This window comes from Scophthalmus maximus, chromosome 12 (genome assembly GCF_022379125.1).
Source record: "Scophthalmus maximus strain ysfricsl-2021 chromosome 12, ASM2237912v1, whole genome shotgun sequence".
NCBI lineage: Eukaryota > Metazoa > Chordata > Actinopteri > Pleuronectiformes > Scophthalmidae > Scophthalmus > Scophthalmus maximus.
This window is the reverse complement of record NC_061526.1, coordinates 25,060,001-25,082,805: the sequence shown is the minus strand read 5'-3', so window position 1 is coordinate 25,082,805 and position 22,805 is coordinate 25,060,001. Positions and strand designations below refer to the sequence as shown.

General features: G+C 43.2%; 5 protein-coding genes and 1 long non-coding RNA gene across 11 annotated transcripts in view; 4 read left to right on the top strand and 2 right to left on the bottom strand.

The window, feature by feature from the left end:
• Nucleotides 1–54: 54 nt before the first annotated feature.
• LOC124850857 (protein DENND6B-like) lies at nt 55–4,015 on the bottom strand. Of its 2 annotated transcripts, none has more exons than XM_047336343.1 (7): nt 3,805–4,015; nt 1,357–1,395; nt 1,191–1,233; nt 1,005–1,114; nt 727–804; nt 288–393; nt 55–202 (listed from the first exon to the last, which is right to left on the bottom strand). In XM_047336343.1, exons 1-7 carry the CDS (start codon nt 3,940–3,942, stop codon nt 114–116), a joined length of 603 nt encoding a protein of 200 aa, XP_047192299.1. In that variant the 5' UTR covers nt 3,943–4,015; the 3' UTR covers nt 55–113. The 2 variants fall into 2 exon arrangements, with proteins under 2 accessions (XP_047192299.1, XP_047192298.1); XM_047336342.1 differs by having other exon boundaries at nt 727–807; nt 3,805–4,013.
• A 488-nt stretch (nt 4,016–4,503) lies between these two features.
• Nucleotides 4,504–6,515, bottom strand: LOC118291109 (ragulator complex protein LAMTOR4). 2 transcript variants are annotated; one of them, XM_035619070.2, is made up of 5 exons: nt 6,445–6,515; nt 6,223–6,306; nt 5,152–5,269; nt 4,947–5,068; nt 4,504–4,536 (listed from the first exon to the last, which is right to left on the bottom strand). In XM_035619070.2, exons 1-4 carry the CDS (start codon nt 6,445–6,447, stop codon nt 4,971–4,973), a joined length of 303 nt encoding a protein of 100 aa, XP_035474963.1. In that variant the 5' UTR covers nt 6,448–6,515; the 3' UTR covers nt 4,504–4,536; nt 4,947–4,970. The 2 variants fall into 2 exon arrangements, with proteins under 2 accessions (XP_035474963.1, XP_035474954.1); XM_035619061.2 differs by lacking the exon at nt 4,504–4,536 and having other exon boundaries at nt 4,876–5,068.
• Nucleotides 6,516–7,076: 561 nt separating this feature from the next.
• On the top strand, nt 7,077–8,110 carry LOC118291103 (V-type proton ATPase subunit F). The gene is made up of 2 exons (XM_035619048.2): nt 7,077–7,338; nt 7,800–8,110. The coding sequence occupies exons 1-2, from the start codon at nt 7,181–7,183 to the stop codon at nt 7,999–8,001; spliced, it is 360 nt and encodes a 119-aa protein (XP_035474941.1). The 5' UTR covers nt 7,077–7,180; the 3' UTR covers nt 8,002–8,110.
• Nucleotides 8,111–8,246: 136 nt separating this feature from the next.
• On the top strand, nt 8,247–10,056 carry LOC118291083. 4 transcript variants are annotated; one of them, XM_035619008.2, is made up of 6 exons: nt 8,247–8,643; nt 8,730–8,795; nt 9,132–9,176; nt 9,304–9,342; nt 9,416–9,430; nt 9,852–10,056. In XM_035619008.2, the coding sequence occupies exons 1-6, from the start codon at nt 8,561–8,563 to the stop codon at nt 9,973–9,975; spliced, it is 372 nt and encodes a 123-aa protein (XP_035474901.1). In that variant the 5' UTR covers nt 8,247–8,560; the 3' UTR covers nt 9,976–10,056. The 4 variants fall into 4 exon arrangements, with proteins under 4 accessions (XP_035474901.1, XP_035474923.1, XP_035474913.1 ...); XM_035619030.2 differs by having other exon boundaries at nt 9,639–10,056; XM_035619020.2 differs by lacking the exon at nt 9,304–9,342.
• Nucleotides 10,057–11,102: 1,046 nt separating this feature from the next.
• LOC124850865 (D(4) dopamine receptor-like) lies at nt 11,103–15,594 on the top strand. Its single transcript, XM_047336369.1, has 4 exons — nt 11,103–11,765; nt 13,611–13,712; nt 13,789–14,440; nt 14,538–15,594. The coding sequence occupies exons 1-4, from the start codon at nt 11,499–11,501 to the stop codon at nt 14,738–14,740; spliced, it is 1,224 nt and encodes a 407-aa protein (XP_047192325.1). The 5' UTR covers nt 11,103–11,498; the 3' UTR covers nt 14,741–15,594.
• Nucleotides 15,595–22,367: 6,773 nt separating this feature from the next.
• Nucleotides 22,368–22,805, top strand: part of LOC124850866 — a 626-nt gene continuing 188 nt past the window's right edge. Inside the window, exons 1-2 of the long non-coding RNA XR_007031922.1 lie at nt 22,368–22,529; nt 22,712–22,805. The exon at nt 22,712–22,805 is cut by the window's right edge and continues 188 nt beyond it. This is a non-coding gene — a long non-coding RNA (uncharacterized LOC124850866). The remainder of the gene's footprint in view (nt 22,530–22,711) is intronic.

The window sequence follows — 22,805 nt, the reverse complement described above, 5'->3', positions numbered from 1 at the left end:
TATGAAGACATATAGGTGGTTCAGAACAGCTTTTCTGTCTGACTGCAGCTGGTTTCATAACATTTCTACCCAGCATGCATTGTGTTAAGTCACTGCTGTGAGACCACACCCCCTCATCTCACCTGTAAGACCACGCCCATCACAGGCAGGTTGAGGGTCATTCCAGGCACAGGTGAAGGCCATTGGTCAATCTCGTTACAAACTGTGAGGGCGAGTAAAAGAGGTCAGGTGATACTTCAGTGCTCTGTTCCAATTGGTTTGTGGTTATGATGTTATCATGACTTCACCAGTTTCAAGGCAGGGCTCCAGCTTCTCAAAGAACTCAGGTGCGATAATCTGCAGCAGCGAGTGGAACAGGTGAGTGTACGGCAGCCTGGACACCAACACTAGAGACTGAAACACAGATGCTCATTTGATCAGACACCTGTCACTCAAGTGTCACATGACAAAGTGAACAGCTGTGAAAACGGTCTTATTGTGAAAAGCCTGACCTGGTTTAACAGAAAAGTTCACTGCATCAAAGGATTTTAATTAATAACATAAAATCATAAATATTAATGGAAGGGTCCTATTGGTGTTCATGACCTCTGAGATCTGAATCTATGAGGTCATAATCCCGGTCACTGTCTAACACTGACGTTAGAGAGTGACCAGGTGTTAGACAGTGACCGGGTGATAAATAGTGCAGGTGTTAGACAACGTCCTGGAGTTAGAAAGCGACCTCACCTTCTGGAAATATCCTCTCTTTACTGTTACGTCCTTCACTTGTCTGAAATAGACGTAACCACAGAAATGGGACACTTCCTTCTGAGGACACAAGAGACGGTGCGGACAAACAGGAAGTCATTGATGTCCCAGAATTCATTTCCTGAAGAGAATCTCACACTCAACATCATTATAATCAAAATGTATATCAGAATTAGAAAAACATTAGTGACAGTTGAATGTTAATTGTCAGCTGTTGATAGTGATTGATCGGTGATTGATCAGCCATCAGCTCTCACCTGCAGTGTGACCGGAGCGTCTCGGTTATAGATGTCTTCTCTGGACCTCGACGCTCTGCGACCCACTGACTGACGCAGCCTGAAGCTGAACTGAGTGTCCCCGAGGCATCCTGGGAAATAACAGACGGGACATGTGACCTCTGACCTCCAGCACAGGTCAGCCTCATCAGCCTAATCGGAGTTTACCTGAGTACGAGTCGGGGAAGGACAGGTAGCAGATAGTGGTTTTCTGACGACAGATCATAACCAACATAATCAATACCACGATCAATGAACTGATGAACTGATTATCGATGAACTAATGATGATCAATTAACTGATGAAGTGACGATGAAGAAGAAGAATATTTTACCTCTTTCTCGGTGAGTTTCACATCTGGAGGAAACAGCAGCTGGAAACAGACACAAACACAAGTTTTACAAGACTGGTGTCAGTGAACGCAACACAAACAAACACTGTCACTTCAGTGTCAGTGAACGCAACACAAACAAACTGTGTGAGTGAACGCAACACAAACAAACAGTGTCAGTGAATGCAACACAAAGAAACAGCTATGGGTGCTTGAAAAGCGCTTTATAAATCCAATATATTATTATTATTATTATTAAAGAAACAGTGCAGGTCTCTGATGACATCATAGTGTCCACAGCTGAACACACGTCACAGGTACATGGTTCAGTGAGAGACACATCTCATCTCTGCTGTATGATATCACTTCACCCTTTTACTAATCCAAACTCTCAGTGACAACGAGACGAAGTTCCCAATTGGCTGCTCTGTGAGGTTCTTCAGAGCAGGAACATGTGATAACCTGTCTTCATGAGAACACCTGATGCACTGTGAGGTTCTTCAGAGCAGGAACATGTGATAACCTGTCTTCATGAGAACACCTGATGCACTGTGAGGTTCTTCAGAGCAGGAACATGTGATAACCTGTCTTCATGAGAACACCTGATGACCTGTGAGGTTCTTCAGAGCAGGAACATGTGATAACCTGTCTTCATGAAAACACCCGATGACCTGTGAGGTTCTTCAGAGCAGGAACATGTGATAACCTGTCTTCATGAGAACACCTGATGCACTGTGAGGTTCTTCAGAGCAGGAACATGTGATAACCTGTCTTCATGAGAACACCTGATGACCTGTGAGGTTCTTCAGAGCAGGAACATGTGATAACCTGTCTTCATGAAAACACCCGATGACCTGTGAGGTTCTTCAGAGCAGTAACATTTGATAACCTGTCTTCAGGAGAACACCCGATGACCTGTGAGGTACTTCAGAGCAGTAACATGTGATAACCTGTCTTCATGAGAACACCTGATGACCTGTGAGGTTCTTCAGAGCAGGAACATGTGATAACCTGTCTTCATGAGAACACCTGATGACCTGTGAGGTTCTTCAGAGCAGGAACATGTGATAACCTGTCTTCATGAAAACACCCGATGACCTGTGAGGTTCTTCAGAGCAGTAACATTTGATAACCTGTCTTCAGGAGAACACCCGATGACCTGTGAGGTTCTTCAGAGCAGTAACATGTGATAACCTGTCTTCATGAAAACACCTGATGACCTGTGAGGTTCTTCAGAGCAGTAACATGTGATAACCTGTCTTCATGAAAACACCCGATGACCTGTGAGGTTCTTCAGAGCAGTAACATGTGATAACCTGTCTTCATGAGAACACCCGATGACCTGTGAGGTTCTTCAGAGCAGTAACATGTGATAACCTGTCTTCATGAAAACACCCGATGACCTGTGAGGTTCTTCAGAGCAGTAACATGTGATAACCTGTCTTCATGAGAACACCCGATGACCTGTGAGGTTCTTCAGAGCAGGAACATGTGATAACCTGTCTTCATGAGAACACCTGATGACCTGTGAGGTTCTTCAGAGCAGTAACATGTGATAACCTGTCTTCATGAGAACACCCGATGACCTGTGAGGTTCTTCAGAGCAGGAACATGTGATAACCTGTCTTCATGAAAACACCCGATGACCTGTGAGGTACTTCAGAGCAGTAACATGTGATAACCTGTCTTCATGAGAACACCCGATGACCTGTGAGGTTCTTCAGAGCAGTAACATGTGATAACCTGTCTTCATGAAAACACCCGATGACCTGTGAGGTTCTTCAGAGCAGTAACATGTGATAACCTGTCTTCATGAAAACACCTGATGACCTGTGAGGTTCTTCAGAGCAGTAACATGTGATAACCTGTCTTCATGAGAACACCCGATGACCTGTGAGGTTCTTCAGAGCAGTAACATGTGATAACCTGTCTTCATGAAAACACCTGATGACCTGTGAGGTTCTTCAGAGCAGTAACATGTGATAACCTGTCTTCATGAGAACACCTGATGACCTGTGAGGTTCTTCAGAGCAGGAACATGTGATAACCTGTCTTCAGGAGAACACCTGATGCCTTGTGAGGTTCCCTTCCAATGGAAAAGGGTTCTGTTGTGAGGTGTCCTCTCTACATGGCAGTGCCCCAGAGGAAGAACACGTGGACATGGTCCTACTACAGGTGAAAGAACATGATGAAGTGCTACTCTAATGGAGAAGAGCCCCCCCCCCCCCCAGTGGAGAACATGGGATGTGCACTTACAAAAGAATCGACTTAAGGTTCCTCATGAAGAACATTGTTCATCATACATGACGCATTAGAGCTTTCTGCACGTTGTCACAACATGACCGACAGCCCGGACCCGTTCCCGAAGCCCGGTACTTCGCGGTGGGTGAGTCGGTCTGTTGTGATCACGTATCACCCTGGAGGTAGCACGATGCTAAGCTAACGCCGTACCTCTATAGCTTGTCCGAGCTCCAGGTCGAAGGTGACGACACACACGCACTCCAGCCAGGAGGTGAAGCGGGACCACGGACACCGGCCGTCCGCCGGCTCCTCGTGTCGCGGAGAACCGGAGCCGTCAAACGGGTTCATCGCGACCGAGCTCCGTGGACTCCATCAGTCCTCCTCCGATCCCCATTCACACACTGACAACAGCGACCTCTGGTGGACGATACGAGACGCGGCAGCGTCAGAGGAGTCTGTAGAAACTTTTTTTATAACAGAAGATTCACACACTGACAAACTCACACAATTCAATAAAGATTCGCGTTTTAAACCGAATCAGGTCCAAAGCAGACGGTTTATGAAACGTGACGTAGGCAGCGGGTCCAGAACGTCTTGAGTGACCAGCAGGGGGCGACGCGCTGCTGGTTCCTATAGAAGTCTATGACAACAATACCTGATTTATAATAAAAATAATAATATCTCCATTTGGTCTGGGTTGTGTTCCACTTGTCAAATCTGCTGAGGAAGTTTCCTAAATCTTGAAGTGTTTCCTCAGCACCATGATAATGTTCAGATTCTCTAAGTGCTTAGGAAAGGAGCTTCAATGCTTCCTATCCTATCTCCTTTAGCAGAGGACACCCTGGAGCTTCCTTTGTGACACGAAAGGAGAAACAGACCCACAATTCATTGCGGCAGCGATATTTAATGTGACGCGTCATGAACGAACGTCAACGATTCAATCTGCAGAAGAAGAAGAAATAGAAGAGTACGAATATGATCCAGATGTAAGTTACTGTTGCATATAAATCATAACATCTGGTCAAGGACCAGTAGAGAGGAAACGATCTGAATCCAGCCTCGGACTAACAGGAAGTGACGTCAGGTACATCAGTTATTATCAAGTGTTCATGAGTTAGGGTTAGGGTTTGAACCCAGTTCAAAATATTCAAACATTTCTGAATATATTTTTCATCCGTCTGCTCGAGAGTGAAACATTAAAGATTCACTTTTCAGTTTTCTGCTGATTTACACAAAGATTAAATCACTGATCAGCTGATTGACAACAAAATGAGAAAAAAACATCATGAATCGTTTTATTCACACAAACAGTTAAATACAACAATCACACATTGATCACTGTGACCTCTGACCCTCATCATCATGACCTCCAAATGTCAGATGCTGATTGGTTCCTGTTGGTTGTTCTGTCGTTTGACCACGAAAACTTTCTGACCAGATACCGTCACCGTGTAAACGAAGTCTTCCAGAATCACTGCGGACAGAAGCACATGACCACAGGTGAGACGTTACGGAGGGGTGTGTGTGTGTGTGTGTGTGTGTGTGTGTGTGTGTTACCTGACATGCGTTTGAAGGGCGGATCGGCTGACCCCTGTAACCTGAAGCGACTCGCCGTTCGAACCATCTCCATCATCACACCCGCCGTGTGTTCGTCGTTCTCCAGCTCACCTGCCGACTGACGTCCGGGGTCAAAGGTCAGAGGTCAGTAAAACTAACAAAACAAGTTCTACTGTTAAAAGTAAACGCTGCATCATAGCTCTGGCCCCTGACAGTTACACTATTAATTTATTAGATAATTATTAGTCGTTCATTAAAAAGCTTGTTGAGGGGGGACTCATGTTTTAACTCATGATTATTTTCATTATTCATCTTCTTATTATCAGAATCCAAAGTTATTACAGTGTTGTTTTATTGAAATGTAACAATTATTTATACAACGTGAAGCAACGATAGAGAAACATAAAACTTAAACATTTTGAATTAATATACATATATATATATATATATATATATATATATATATATATATATATATATATATATATATATAATGTAGGCATTTGACCTGTACTGTGCTGGTTGTTTATTAAAAAGTAAGAAAGATATTTGTGTGTTGGACCTTTTTCTTTCTATCGAGGTGTTGAGTATCAAAGTCTAAAAAAACTGTTTCAAACATCAATGAATTTAAAATCAAACTTTTCCTGAAGAAATCGAGTGAAAACCTTTTTTAATCATCAGGAACAAAACGTCAACTCAACATATTAATAATAAAAATATAACATTAAATTATAATATTTGATCCTGATGTGAACGAGGTTCAACCTCCAAACAAACAATCAGATTCATATTTTCTTTTCATTCACTGCCTTAATGTTTATAATTATAATGTATTTATGATCAGACAGTGAATAATCCTGCAGCCACTGAACTGCTCACAAGAATCATCAGAACTGAACAATGTTTCTTTGACTGACAAGAATCTACATTGACAATATTCTTATTTAAAATAATAATAATAATAATAATAATAATAACATATAACATTTTTAAAGCGCTTTTCATGAACCCAAAGCGCTGAAAAATTCAAACCGGAACATGAATGTATGTCTCATGAGATGAAACACTCACGGCCAGAACTCCGTCCTCACTGATCACCAGGTATCCGAGCTGGTCCGGGATCCGGTCCAGACCCGCGGTCAGGGCCGCGGTGGTCTGAGGACGAGACGGACACGGTGAAGCTAACGGCTAACGGCTAACTGATAACAGGTTAACAGGCTCGACGTCACAGTGAGAGTTGAGTAACTCTCTAAACAGGATTAAAAAATATAAAACATTCACGTATCAACCCACCATTTGTATTTATTCTTCCTCTCCTTCTTCTTCTCCTCCTCCTTCTCCTTCTTCTCCTTCTTCTTCTTCTTCTTCTTCTTCTTCTTCTTCTTCTTCTTCTTCTTCTTCTTCTACTTTTTTTCTCAGCTTGTTGTTGTTGTTGTTCACTTCCGCTTCCGTCTTGCTTGTGACTTTTTCACGTGATCAATGAGACGTTCTCGTGCCTGTTGGAAATACCATCACTCTGAACACCAAAGCACTTAACGTAGTGATGATTATGATGATGATAGAGATTTATCTTATATGATCTTTATTCATCTCGTTTTCTCTTATATTATTAATCAATGGTCATATATCGTTATTGTGTGATAACAATAATAACAGAACCAAAGGTACAGACAACAGGATGTTTAACCAGACCTGAGAGTTACCGATTTACAGAGAACACCTGAAGGCAGCATGCCTGCTGCTTATTCTTATGAATATAATATAACAAAGAGAAAACATTGAAATGAAATTCTAACAAGATAATGAAAACATTAAAACTGAGTGTGAATGTCGGTGATTCCAGCTGGAGTTCAGATTAATTTTATTTCATGAGATGAAATAACATTAACCAGCAGAGGGCGCGGGTGTCTGTAAGTAGACCGGAAGTGTCCGTCAGCTGACTCCCTCACATGATCTGGACGGTCTGTCAAGAAGACGCCGAATTATTTTCTCCGTTTCTTGGTTGAATCTCGTCCTTGAACGCGTCGCGATGGCCGGCCGCGGGAAACTGATCGCCGTTATCGGTGACGAGGACACGTGTACCGGCTTCCTGCTCGGTGGGATCGGTGAACTCAACAAGAACCGGAAACCGAATTTCTTGGTGGTGGAGAAGGACACGAGCATCACCGAGATCGAGGAGACGTTCAAGTAAGAACGAGTCGTGTTGTTCATAAATCATAAATCATATCTCACGACAAGATGAACTCCAAAGGTCACATCGCAATAGAAAGATGAGAGTGAAATGGAATCTTTTTGAAGGATGGATTCACAATCATTCAGCATGAAATGCTTTATGATTCATAATCACACTTCTCTCTCGCTGTAAGACCTCTGACCTTCAACCCATATTGAAGAATCATCAGGGTTAAATATAAGAGATAAAGATGTTACAGATTCATTCATATTAAACTAGAAGAAGTGATGTAATTATTAAATTCTCTGTATGGAAACACGTCCGTCTATTTGAGCGTGTGTTGTCAGATTGATGAAGAAGTTTCCCTAAGGATCAGTGACCCCTCAGGGCCACCGTACATATACATCACACAACTTTCTCTCCATCAGAGACAAATAACTGATGTGTTTTGGTCAAATCCAATTTCTCTCTTCAGGAGCTTCTTGGCTCGTAACGACATCGGCATCATCCTGATCAACCAGTTCATCGCTGAGATGATCCGTCACGCCATCGACGGCCACATGCAGTCGATCCCGGCCGTGCTGGAGATCCCGTCCAAAGAGCATCCGTACGACGCGTCCAAGGATTCCATCCTGCGCCGAGCCAAGGGCATGTTCTCCGCCGACGACTTCCGATGAACCCTATCCCTAACCGACCACGAACATCCGAGTTCATTTCCTCTTTGTTTCTCTTGAGTCTTGTAATGAATGTTTGTTAACTTATGAAATAAATGGTGTTTGATGTGAACGTGTGGTTTTAATCCTTTAGTTTTCAAAATCTGCCTTTTTATATTTTATGTTTTAAAAGGTAATATTTTCACGTCTGACTTTGATGTTGAGTCGGTTCGTTTCAGTGATGAAGATTAAATCATGAACATATTATAACATGAACCTGATGTCTTATCTGACTTGTACTGAAACTGTCGCCACAGGGACAACTGTAAACACCAACATACAGGTCAGAGGTCAGGGCTGAAATCAGCTGATGACATCAGTAAATATTGAAACGACACTGACGAGTGTCATCGTTCAGCCTGTGGACAGATGAAGGTCGGCTGAAGGTCGTGATGTATAAAAACAGGGGCGGAGTTAAAGTCTGACCTCGGATCGGTTCAGTATAAAGAGCGGTCGGGACGAGTTTCCTCCAATTTCTCTCTCTCTCTCTCTCTCTCTCTGTGTTGCTCTGCATCTCTCACCCATGATGATGATGACGATGATGATGATGATGACGACAGTGTCTGTGTCTGCTGGTCCTCTTCCTCCTTCACTCAGCCACAGCAGGTGAGATCCAAACTGACACTTAAACAAACCAGTTAATCAGTAAATCTGTGGACCAGTGAACCTGATGGTTTGTCTCGTGTCTGCAGACAAGACATTCAGGACTATGGGAGTTTACACCAGCTGTTGCAGAACAAGGACGAAAACTCGACCAGGTGAACTTGAACGTGAAACAAAGTCAAACTTTTCATGTTTACACATTTTAAGTTTATTTGTATTCATAACGTTTTTTCTTCATGATAATGAAATGCTTTGTGACATTGTGTTCAGAATCTGGATCAACAGATTAAACCTCTTAATAATTATTATTAATTGTAAAACATGGATGTTGTCGCTGTCGTGACAGAATCTTATATACATTTTGTGATAAATTGTCACATTTGTGACAATTTATCACAAAATGTGCTCTTTCCCATTAGTAGAATATAATCTGGATTATAATTTATATCACAACTACAATCAAACCTGTTTGTTTTCATCTTCGTCTGCAGATTCGAGTCTCGTCGGGTCAACGAGACGCAGGACGACGCCAGGAGGTCAGAACATATCCCATATCAATAAACCAGAACATGTTCCATATTAATATTCCTGAACATATTCCGTATTAATATTCCATGTTAATATCCAGACCTGCATGTTGTGACATGTTTTGTTTGTCGTCAGTGATGCGATGTGGAACGACACAGACTCGATTCCGACCATGTGAGTGAATCTGTGTCTTTTAAAATCTTCTCTTAGTTTCAATCTGGTTTACTCTTGTCTCTTTGTTTTTCAGTTTTCATCTCCACCGGTGAGACAACTCTGTTTTACTTCCTCTACTCTGACCTCTGACCTCTGACTTCTGTGCACTAATCTTATTGGCTAAGGATGTTGCCAGGGGCAGAGCCTCCCACATTACATTACATTAATGACATTATTATTTATTATGTTTCATCTTATAATTATTGGTTTGATATTTTAATTATTTTGTTTTCATTCGTTCATTCATTCGATGAAAGGATCAAAGATCCTGATTCAGAGAAGAAGAAGACGATGAAGAGATAAAGATCAACAACCTTCATTTTTTAATCTGTTCAGACTCAAACTCTGCTCCAGGTCCTAAAACACCTCAGATCAGCTTTAATTATTTCTCCTATTTGTCATATTAAGACGAACACTATGAATGACGTTATTTCATCACCTCGTTACCTGTCTCACCTTCATGTTGGCAGCTACACCCTGAGACACTGCCTCCTCCCCACCTGTCTCACTGCCAACCTCGGCTCCTCCCTGCAGTTCGGGGACGAGACAGCAGGCGTCTCCACCAGGGACCCGGAGGGCATTGGAAAGAAATAACATGGATGACGCATCGACGTCCTTTAACGGTCCTGAGGGAATAATACGTCACAGGAAACAAAATAAAAATCTACTCTATCAGTTTGTGAAAGATTTTTTTATGTGTGGTTCTGCACCAACAACCAATCACAGAGCTTATTTTCTGTGATGTCACCGTCATCCAGAAAACACCTCTTCTAGAGTCACAACATCCAGAAACATCTAGTCCAATATACAAATATGAAAAATGAGAGATATTCTCTCAATGAAACATTGTTCCAACCACAACATGAATTCATTTGACTTTAACAGATGATTTGAGATTCTTTGGTGCCTGATGATGAAGGTCATTCACTCAAACTAAAGATAAAATCTAAAATATCATCTCAATCAACAGAAACATTCAAATTAACCTGACACTGATCCAGACGACACATCTGGAGGTCAATGGGGAAGAGGTCAGAGGTCATCCCGTCTCACTGTTTATCAATCTGTGACCTGAACTTTACATTAACTGATAAATACAAGGTTTGATTGGTCGACATTCATGTGTTAATCTGTAACATCAGAGCGACTCATTGTTCAGCCGTTGTTCATTAAAAAACAAATGAAATGTGTGTATGTGTGTGTGTGTGAGATGAATAATGTATGAATCACGTCATGAATGAAGATAAAAGATCTTTTCTGCTGTTTCCTTACAAATGCTAATAACAATCAGCTAATTTACATGAGGAGCTTCGTCTGTAACAGGAAACATCAGTAAGAGTCTCAGCTGCTGCTCTGATCATGTTATTGATCATGATATTGATACTGTGTATAAATACGATCAGGGACTGTGTATAAAGACGATCATTGACTGTATATAAAGACGATAAGTGACTGTAAATAAAGACAATCCCTGATTGTATATAAAGACGATCAGTGACTGTATATAAAGACGATCACTGACTGTATATAAAGACGATCACTGACTGTATATAAAGACGATCACTGACTGTATATAAAGACGATCATTGACTGTAAATAAATACGATCACTGACTGTATATAAAGACGATCACTGACTGTATATAAGATGATCAGCGACTGTATAGACTATATATCCTCTATACATATAAAGATTTTTATAAGTAAAGATGTTTCACTCTGTGGTTTTGTGTGAATCTGCTTCTTTTAATTAACAAAAAACAGGAGGAAAACCCAGAGAATAAAAAGAATCACACGATGAGAAGAGAAAGAGAGAGGGGGGTTTACATCCCCACTGTCGGCCAATCAGAGTGCAGCAATAACCAGAGAGAGCGAGAGAGAGAGAGAGAGGAGGAGGAGGAAAAGATGCTGAATATTTTTATAGAAGTTCAGACCAGAGGAGACCTGAAGGAGAAACAGGAAAATAGAGGATGAAGAGGATGAACAGAGATGAAGGTTGAGCTTTGACCTGACCAATAAAACCGACTGAGGGAGAAACAGAAGGAGAAGGAGGAAGAGGAAGAGGAGAAGGAGAAGGAGGAAGAGGAGTCCAGATGTTGAGTGTGTGGAGCCTCCATCATGGATGATGTGACACCTGGTGGCGCCGCAGGTGAGCTGCACCTGAGGCACCACAACTACCTGGTTCTGATCCTCGGCTTGCCCCTGATCCTGGTCATCATCCTGGGGAACGTCCTGGTGTGTGTGAGTGTTCTCACCCATCACTCGCTGAAGACCGCCACCAACTACTTCATTGTCAGCCTGGCGGTCGCCGACCTGCTGCTGGCCGTGATGGTGCTGCCGCTGTATGTCTACTCTGAGGTCAGTGTCAGTGACGACGTCTACTCTTAGCAGAAATTATCATGATTGTCCCCTGGTATCTGGCTTGTCTTTATATACAGTTAGTGATCGTCTTTATATACAGTCAGTGATCTTCTTTATATACAGTCAGTGAACGTCTTTATATACAGTCGCTGATCGTCTTCATATACAGTCACTGATCGTCTTTATATACAGTCACTGATCGTCTTTATATACAGTCAGTGAACGTCTTTATATACAGTCGCTGATCGTCTTCATATACAGTCACTGATCGTCTTTATATACAGTCACTGATCGTCTTTATATACAGTCAGTGAACGTCTTTATATACAGTCAGTGAACGTCTTTATATACAGTCACTGATCGTCTTTATATACAGTCAGTGATCGTCTTCATATACAGTCACTGATCATCTTTATATACAGTCGCTGATCGTCTTCATATACAGTCGCTGATCGTCTTTATATACAGTCACTGATCATCTTTATATACAGTCGCTGATCGTCTTCATATACAGTCACTGATCGTCTTTATATACAGTCACTGATCGTCTTTATATACAGTCAGTGAACGTCTTTATATACAGTCAGTGATCGTCTTCATATACAGTCACTGATCGTCTTTATATACAGTTAGTGATCGTCTTTATATACAGTCAGTGATCGTCTTTATATACAGTCGCTGATCGTCTTCATATACAGTCACTGATCGTCTTTATATACAGTCACTGATCGTCTTTATATACAGTCAGTGAACGTCTTTATATACAGTCAGTGATCGTCTTTATATACAGTCAGTGATCGTCTTTATATACAGTCACTGATCGTCTTTATATACAGTCAGTGAACGTCTTTATATACAGTCGCTGATCGTCTTCATATACAGTCACTGATCGTCTTTATATACAGTCAGTGATCGTCTTCATATACAGTCACTGATCATCTTTATATACAGTCGCTGATCATCTTTATATACAGTCGCTGATCGTCTTCATATACAGTCGCTGATCGTCTTTATATACAGTCACTGATCGTCTTTATATACAGTCAGTGAACGTCTTTATATACAGTCAGTGATCGTCTTCATATACAGTCACTGATCGTCTTTATATACAGTTAGTGATCGTCTTTATATACAGTCAGTGATCGTCTTTATATACAGTCAGTGAACGTCTTTATATACAGTCGCTGATCGTCTTTATATACAGTCGCTGATCATCTTTATATACAGTTACTGACCTTTTTATATACAGTCGCTGATCGTCTTTATATACAGTCGCTGATCATCTTTATATACAGTTACTGACCTTTTTATATACAGTCGCTGATCGTCTTTATATACAGTCAGTGATCATCTTTATATACGGTCACTGATCGTCTTTATATACAGTCGCTGATCGTCTTTATATACAGTCACTGATCGTCTTTATATACAGTCGCTGATCGTCTTTATATACAGTCAGTGATCATCTTTATATACAGTCGCTGATCGTCTTTATATACAGTCAGTGATCATCTTTATATACAGTCGCTGATCGTCTTTATATACAGTCAGTGATCATCTTTATATACAGTTACTGATCATCTTTATATACAGTCGCTGATCATCTTTATATACAGTCACTGATCATCTTTATATACAGTTACTGATCGTCTTTATATACAGTCGCTGATCGTCTTTATATACAGTCGCTGATCGTCTTTATATACAATCGCTGATCGTCTTTATATACAGTCGCTGATCCTCTTTATATGCAGTTATTGATTATCTTTATATACAGTTATTGATAAGAACACATCTGCTCAGATGTCAGTGAGAAACCAGAATGAGGATGTTTAAAACTGTTAGTTGAGGTTATATGTCTGTCTGTAGTTTCTGGGCGTCTGGACACTGACCACCAACATCTGTGACGCTCTGATGACCATGGACGTGATGCTGTGCACCGCCTCCATCCTCAACCTGTGTGCCATCAGTGTGGACAGGTGAGTCCAACATGTCCCACAACATATCTGACAATTTGTTTGATTCTAGATCTGATGACAGACTTTAGTCACGTGGGACTATCAGAGAAATGAAAATGTCTGTACTGTATCACAGGTACATTGCTGTGGTGGTCCCTCTCCAGTACAACAGGAACCAGTTCAGTGTCCGTCAGCTGGCCCTCATCACAGCGACCTGGGTTCTGTCTCTGGGCGTGGCCAGTCCAGTCATCTTCGGTCTGAACCAGGTGCCGGTTCGTGATCCGAGCGTTTGCAAACTGGAGAACGACCGTTTTGTGGTGTACTCGTCCGTCTGCTCCTTCTTTGTGCCTTGTCCCGTCATGCTCCTCTTGTATTACTTGATGTTTCGAGGTCTGCGGCGGTGGAGCGGTCGGAGTCGATCTCAGGTGGGTCGGCCAGGTCCAGCTCTCTCCCTGCGTCTCAGCTCACCTCTAGAGCGAGATGAAACCACGAAAACTAGGAAAGACGAAGTGGTGTACACGATGCCAACTGACCTCAGCCCGTCCCACGGGGGGACGGTGGTGGCGAAGAGTGACCCGAGGACGGACAGTGTGTCGTACGGAGAGGTCACAGACTGGGGGGAGGGGCTCAGCAGAGAGATGAAGGACAGCGCCGCTGCAAAGAGAAGAAGAAGAAACAGCAAGAGCAGCAGAGTCAGTGGGAGGGAGCGCAAAGCCATGAAGGTCCTGCCAGTGGTCGTGGGTGAGCACCAGAACCAGAACCAGAACCTGAACCTGAACCTGAACCTGAACCTCTCTAAAGTCAAGTTTTTCTTACTGTCTTTCTCTCTGTGTCTCAGGTGTGTTTCTGGCCTGTTGGACACCGTTCTTCATCGTCCATGTCACCAAAGTTTTGTGTCAGTCATGTGACATCAGCCCCGCCCTCATCTCTGTGGTAACGTGGCTCGGCTATGTCAACAGCGCTGTCAACCCTGTCATCTACACCGCCTTCAACACCGAGTTCAGGAACGTCTTTCACAAGCTGATCTGGTGTGGGACATGAAACTACAACTGTAGGGCTATTTTCATATCAGCCCAGAGACAAATATCGTTCTTTGATATTTGACATTTTTCATGGCGATGTTCTTTAAAGGTTTTAAATGTCTGTTGGCTTTTATTGATTTAAAAAGATTTAGAAAACCAAACTGAGAGAATATTGTAATGAAGTTTATAATAATTTTATCTGTGACGTTAATGTGATGACACACCAGATTATTTGTCAAATGACAAGGAGACACATTGAAATTTTTTTTTTTATAAAACCACATGAAAATACCCATGGACTCTCAGGGACAACAGCCATGGAAAACGAAGGGGTTACCATGGTAACACGGAGCACACATCCTCCAACTGCTACATGTAATAAACATGTTGAACAATAAAAACCTGATGTGAAGTTTCACTGATATTTGAAGGCTAATTATCACCATGTTAACATGAAGCTACACACCAAACACTCGTTACACACTATTTGTTATACACTCTGATATGATACTATTATTTTCAATGTTTTATATTATATATCATTTTATTTATTATTTGATATTAGAAATCTATGTAGTCTATGTATTTTCTCATATTAATATTTTAGTTATTTTATAGTAGATATAATTTTTTTGCATAGTAACTGGAATATATCGTGGCTGAAGTTTCCGGTTCTAAACCGTTTCACTCAGTTTAGCATTTTCATTTTCTCAGGTTCTATGTTCGGGTCTAACAGAGCAGGTGTAGTAACAGAGCAGGTGAAGTAAAAGACCAGGTGTAGTAACAGACCAGGTGTAGTAACAGACCAGGTGAAGTAACAGATCAGGTGTAGTCACAGACCAGGTGTAGTAACAGACCAGGTGAAGTAATAGACCAGGTGTAGTAACAGACCAGGTGAAGTAACAGAGCAGGTGAAGTAACAGACCAGGTGTAATAACAGACCAGGTGAAGTAATAGACCAGGTGTAGTAACAGACCAGGTGAAGTAACAGAGCAGGTGAAGTAACAGACCAGGTGTAGTAACAGACCAGGTGAAGTAATAGACCAGGTGTAGTAACAGACCAGGTGTAGTAACAGACCAGGTGAAGTAATAGACCAGGTGTAGTAACAGACCAGGTGAAGTAACAGAGGAGGTGAAGTAACAGACCAGGTGTAGTAACAGACCAGGTGAAGTAATAAACCAGGTGTAGTAACAGACCAGGTGTAGTAACAGACCAGGTGAAGTAATAGACCAGGTGTAGTAACAGACCAGGTGAAGTAACAGAGGAGGTGAAGTAACAGACCAGGTGTAGTAACAGACCAGGTGAAGTAATAAACCAGGTGTAGTAACAGAGCAGGTGAAGTAACAGACCAGGTGAAGTAATAGACCAGGTGTAGTAACAGACCAGGTGAAGTAACAGACCAGGTGTAGTAACAGACCAGGTGTAGTAACAGACCAGGTGAAGTAATAAACCAGGTGTAGTAACAGAGCAGGTGAAGTAACAGACCAGGTGTAGTAACAGACCAGGTGTAGTCACAGACCAGGTGAAGTAACAGACCAGGTGAAGTAATAGACCAGGTGTAGTAACACCTTAGTAGTACACTTACGTCAGTGTGAATACAGTTACTTCAGTGTTAGTACAGACACTTCAGTGTTAGTACAGTTACTTCAGTGTTAGTTCAGACACTTCAGTGTTAGTACAGTTACTTCAGTGTTAGTACAGACACTTCAGTGTTAGTACAGTTACTTCAGTGTTAGTACAGACACTTCAGTGTTAGTACAGACACTTCAGTGTTAGTACAGTTACTTCAGTGTTAGTACAGTCAATGCAGTACAGTGATGAACAGGTTAAATCATTGACCTACTTATCCTGCTCAAAAATGCTCTGTAAGCTCTTTGTTAATGCTCTCACACACACACACACACACACACACACACACACACACACACACACACACAGTGAAAGGCTGCTCTCTGTTCACTCTGAATAAAAACCTGATTCTCTGCTGATGAAACATGAAAACATGAAAAACATGATGCTGATATCAGCCTGAACGGACAGAGGGCGAGAGATACCAACTGTTTGTGGACAAGCAGAGAGAGAGAGGTCAGTGCTACATAGATACTTATAAATGTGTGTGTGTGTGTGTTTGTGTGTGTTTGTGTGTGTGTGTGTGTGTGTGTCTAAAGTCTGACGTCATGTCAGATTTATTCACGAAGGGTGTTTGATAATTACTTCTATAACTATAGTAAGTTATTGTATTATTAATATTAACTGAGCTCCCTCTTGTGATTGGTCAGCAATATTACATTTGGGTTAATTTGACCTGTGTTAACGGTTCACTGTTCACAAGACGAGCAGAGGACGAGGTGCAGGAAGAGGTGCAGGACGAGGCGAGGACGAGGCGAGGACGAGGTGCAGGACGATGCTGACATGCTGCAGACTGCTGCTGTGGCAGGTGTTTCTCAAGCTATCGTTTCATGTTGTCACAGGTAAGAACACGACTGAGGTTCTGAAGAGAAAACAGAAACAAACTGTTTCCCTTCACTCTGTCATTGTCCTCAGCCAGTATGTGTCGGGGCGGGAAGGACATCTTGGCGTCAGTCAGAGAGAACAGCCCGACGGGTCAGTTCATCGCCAACATCAGCGTCAGTGGCGATCCCAGAGCAAACGCTGTGAGACTCTGTCTGAGCGGAGTCAACGCCGACTGGTTCTACTTGGACGGTCGTACCATCAGACTCAACACGTCGCTCTCCAGAGTCCTGGACAGAGAGGTCCGGTCCGATCAACTGTGACCAGCACCTGCATCTGAAAACTTCTAGGCAGGAAATAAAACACTCACCTGTCTGCCTCTCAGGTTCAGGGGTCAGTGCTGGTTGCGGAGCTGACCTGTTATGAGGATGATGTCATGCAGGTACGTCACGTTCAACCACGTCAGTGATGTTGATGACATCATTTCTCAGCTGTGAACAAACTGTGTCCTCAGAGTCAGTTCAGGATCCTGGTGAAGATCGGGAACGAAAACGACAACAGACCGAACTTCCTGCAGGGAACGATTCGACCATTCACCATCAACGAGGTAGAACATGAGCCTAAACCCCGCCCACTTTCTCACGCCACACTACTTACCAGTCAATGAGTGAGGTGGCTGTGATTTCAGAATACTGCCTGATCTGCCACAGACCTCTGAACTACTAACTAACAACTTAATAACTAACAAGCTAACTAGCTACGTAGTTAACCTACTAACTGACCCGTTGACTAAGTAGCCAACTAACTGTCAGATGAGTTAACAAGTGAACTCAGTGTCTCGTGTCTGCAGCTGACCGCGGTCGACTCTGTGATCTTCACTGTGAGAGCTGTTGACGCAGACGGAGACATGATCCGTTACATCATCGATAAATCATCAGTAAGATCACACCTGTCCACACACACCTGTCTACACATTTCTGTCCACAAGCTTCTGTCCACACACTTCTGTCCACACACACCTGTCCACAAACTTCTGTCCACACGCTTCTGTCCACACACTTCTGTCCACACACACCTGTCCACAAACTTCTGTCCACACGCTTCTGTCCACACACTTCTGTCCACACACTTCTGTCCACAAACTTCTGTCCACACGCTTCTGTCCACACACTTCTGTCCACACACTTCTGTCCACAAACTTCTGTCCACATGCTTCTGTCCACACACACCTGTCCACGTCGTGTCACATGGCTGAACACACCTGTCTCCTGTGACCTGCAGCCGGACGCCCGATTCTTCAGGATCGATCTACCAAACAGCGGGAACGTCGTTCTGGACAAACCTCTCGACTACGAAACCAGAAGTCACCTGCAGCTCGTCATCTGGGCCCAGGTAGAACCGGGTCTGGACCCAAGAACAATCAAACAATCAAACAACAACATGAGAAAAATAAAAACTAAGACCCAGACCCTAACCCTAACCCTAACCCTAACCATAACCCTGACACTGACGCTAACCCTGACCCTGACCAAGACCCAGAACAAGACCCAGACCCAGACGGTGACCCTGACCCTGACACTGACCCTGACCCAGACCAAGACCCAGACCCAGACCCAGACCTAGACCCAGACCCAGACCCAGACCCAGACCCAGACGTAGACCAAGACCCAGACCTAGACCAAGACCCAGACCCAGACCAAGGCCAAGGCTAAGACCAAGACCAAGACTCAGACCAAAACCCAGACCCTGACTTTGACTCTGACTCTGACTCTGACTCTGACTCTGACCCAGACCAAGACCCAGACCCAGACCTAGACCCAGACCCAGACCCAGACCCAGACGTAGACCAAGACCCAGACCTAGACCTAGACCAAGACCCAGACCCAGACCAAGGCCAAGGCTAAGACCAAGACCAAGACTCAGACCAAAACCCAGACCCTGACTCTGACTCTGACTCTGACTCTGACTCTGACTCTGTCTCTGACCCTGACCCTGACCCAGACTCTGACCCAGACCCTGACCCTGAAAACAACAATAAGAACTTGGTGAATTTAGTGTTTTTGTTTGTGTGATGTGACTCAGGAATCAAACACTGTGGACGAGTTCAACACGTCTGCACTTGTAACGGTGAACGTTGAGGATGGAGACGACCAGTATCCTCACTTCCTTCCCTGCACACCTGTCGCTCCAGGTGTTCCTGTCTGCATAAGCCCTGCCTACTCCGCCAACATCACACACAAACATGAGGTAAACATCTGCAGGTAACAGATGTTACAGATGTTCAGATGTTCATCAGTCACATCTGGTGGTTGCTGAGATCAGTTTAAAATATAACTATATATAATATATGATAAATCTATAACCCTGACACACGTTGAACACTGATACGTGTTTGTGTATATATACTGCAAATGTTTTTTCTGTTTAAGAATTATTATGCAGATGTTCGTGTGTGTGTGTTTCAGGATGTTATTCTGGACTTTTCTCCTGGTCCAATCAGCGCAGAGGATGGAGACAGAGGAATCAACACGTCTCTGATGTTCAGCATCGTGTCAGGTTGAGTTGATATAAAAACATACATGACGCTGAACACCTGTCACACGTGACGATGTCAGGAAGCAGAACAAGGAAAATACTGAACCATCAACTTCACGGGAGAAAACATGAAAACATGAATAGGAGAGTTGACCAATGATCACTGAAGTGTCACATCACGTGTCACTGACGTGTCAATGACGTGTCACTCAACCTGTTCCCTGTCGCGTGCATCAGTCCAGTTAGAATTGGTGTTGAAGGCATCTGACATCTTCAACCATCAGACAAACACAATGAGGTCACGACCTTGATCATGTGCTTATCATCTGATCCAGCAGGTGACGACCGAGGCAGGTTTGTGATCAATAACCTGACAGGTGAGCTCAGGTTAACTCGAGCTGTGGACGACCGAAAACTGACGCCAGACTTCGCACTCAGAGTCATGGTAATAATGTCACTTCCTGTTACGACTTCCTACCTCACATCAGTGGTGAGCGTCCCCTAACCTGTGCTTCCTCCGTCCAGGTGTGTCAGGTGGACGACAGGCTCAAGTGCAGCGTGGCGTCGGTCACGGTCAGAGTTCTCTACGAGAACACGTTCCCTCCGGTTTTTAACAGAACCACCTTCAAAGGTTTCATCATCCAGAGCTCTAGCCCCGTCTCCATCGTCTGCACCTATGGGAACCAGGTGTTACAGGTCCAGGCGTCCGACCATGACTTCGCTGACGTAAGAACATCTGAAGCGATACCTGTTCTGTCACCTGTATGACACCTGGTGAGTCATCATTGCTGTCCAATCACAGGGCCTCAATCCAAACATCCACTATTCCCTTCGACCTCCATCTGGACTGTACCAAGTCACTCAGAGGGGGATCGTGATCGCCCGGACGGAGCGACTGCTCGCCTCCGACCGCCACGTCCTCCAGGTGAGTCACCTTGACACTACAAGAGTTTATATCACATGTTACATACATGTTCCATATATGTTATATATATGTTATATACCGAACACTTACTCAATTTCAACTGTAACTTTATTTCTAAATAGTTGGGTTGTAGTTCAAATGTTCATAAATAAAGTATTTAGAAAATTATGAATATTTAATACATGACAAGAAATTGTCAGACAGAAGATTGAATGCAAAAGCTTCAGGGTGAATCTGATCCGAGCTCAGAATATTGATGACGTGTGAACTGATCCGTGTAAAGTTCTGCTGCAGGTCGTCGCCAGAGATGAAGAATCAGGAGAAGAAGTTTCAGCATCAGTGGATATTGAAGTTTTGCAGAGAGGACAAGCAGGTGATCATATCATATGATCATGTTTTCATGATGTAATATAATAAATAACATTTGTTCACACCTGGATCAGATAAAGGATGTCTACACTAATGTAGACAAACTATGTAATGTTAATGTTGTGGTGAGGTCACTCCCCCTCGATATGACACGATCAGTGATGTCAATGACAATCCGTGATGTCAGAGACGATCAGTGATGTCAGAGACGTGATGTCAGAGACGATCCGTGATGTCAGAGACGATCAGTGATGTCAGAGATGTGATGTCAGAGATGTGATGTCAGAGATGTGATGTCAGAGATGTGATGTCAGAGATGTGATGTCAGAGACGATCAGTGATGTCAGAGATGTGATGTCAGAGATTTGATGTCAGAGACGATCAGTGATGTCAGAGATGTGATGTCAGAGACGATCAGTGATGTCAGAGACGATCAGTGATGTCAGAGATGTGATGTCAGAGATGTGATGTCAGAGATGTGATGTCAGAGATGTGATGTCAGAGACGATCAGTGATGTCAGAGACGATCAGTGATGTCAGAGATGTGATGTCAGAGATTTGATGTCAGAGACGATCAGTGATGTCAGAGATGTGATGTCAGAGACGATCAGTGATGTCAGAGACGATCAGTGATGTCAGAGATGTGATGTCAGAGATGTGATGTCAGAGATGTGATGTCAGAGATGTGATGTCAGAGACGATCAGTGATGTCAGAGACGATCAGTGATGTCAGAGACGATCAGTGATGTCAAAGATGTGATGTCAGAGACGATCAGTGATGTCAGAGACGATCAGTGATGTCAGAGATGTGATGTCAGAGATGTGATGTCAGAGACGATCAGTGATGTCAGAGATGTGATGTCAGAGATGTGATGTCAGAGATGTGATGTCAGAGATGTGATGTCAGAGACGTGATGTCAGAGATGTGATGTCAGAGACGATCAGTGATGTCAGAGACGATCAGTGATGTCAGAGATGTGATGTCAGAGACGATCAGTGATGTCAGAGATGTGATGTCAGAGACGATCAGTGATGTCAGAGACGATCAGTGATGTCAGAGATGTGATGTCAGAGACGATCAGTGATGTCAGAGATTTGATGTCAGAGATGTGATGTCAGAAAACGATCAGTGATGTCAATGACGATCAGTGATGTCAGAGATGTGATGTCAGAGATGTGATGTCAGAGACGATCAGTGACGTCAGAGATGTGATGTGAATTAACTGTTCATCATATCGTCCAGAGAAAGAAGAAGAACTGAAGACGAGATGTGATTCACAGTCTCTGTCTCCTCTCCCTGTGGTGCATTCACTGACATGACCTCTTTCTGTTTCCAGTCCCTCGTGGTGTGTTCCATGAGCAGCAGATGTTGGAGATGTGGACAGCAGACTGGCTGGAGGAATCGCAGTGATGATCCTGTTAATGTTTTTATCAGCTCTTCTGATTCTGCTGCTGCGAACAATGAAGAGTCAACGTTCACCGACAGACCCTGAAGGGCACATCGCTCTGGAACAACCTGACGAGACCGTATGATGTTCATATTTTAAACATTATCATTTTATTTTATATATGATGATATAAAAAATGTGTAATCTGTATTTACAGGTGTAATCTGTGTGGACAGGTGTAATCTGTGTCTACAGGTGTAATATGTGTGGACAGGTGTAATCTATGTCTACAGGTGTAATCTGTCTCCTCTGTGTGGACAGGTGAGCTCTCTGGACATCTCCCTCAGTCAGGGGGAGTCGTCCTCTCGGTCCGAGGGATTACATGGTGTCTACACCAGGAGACTCTCTGCTCTTC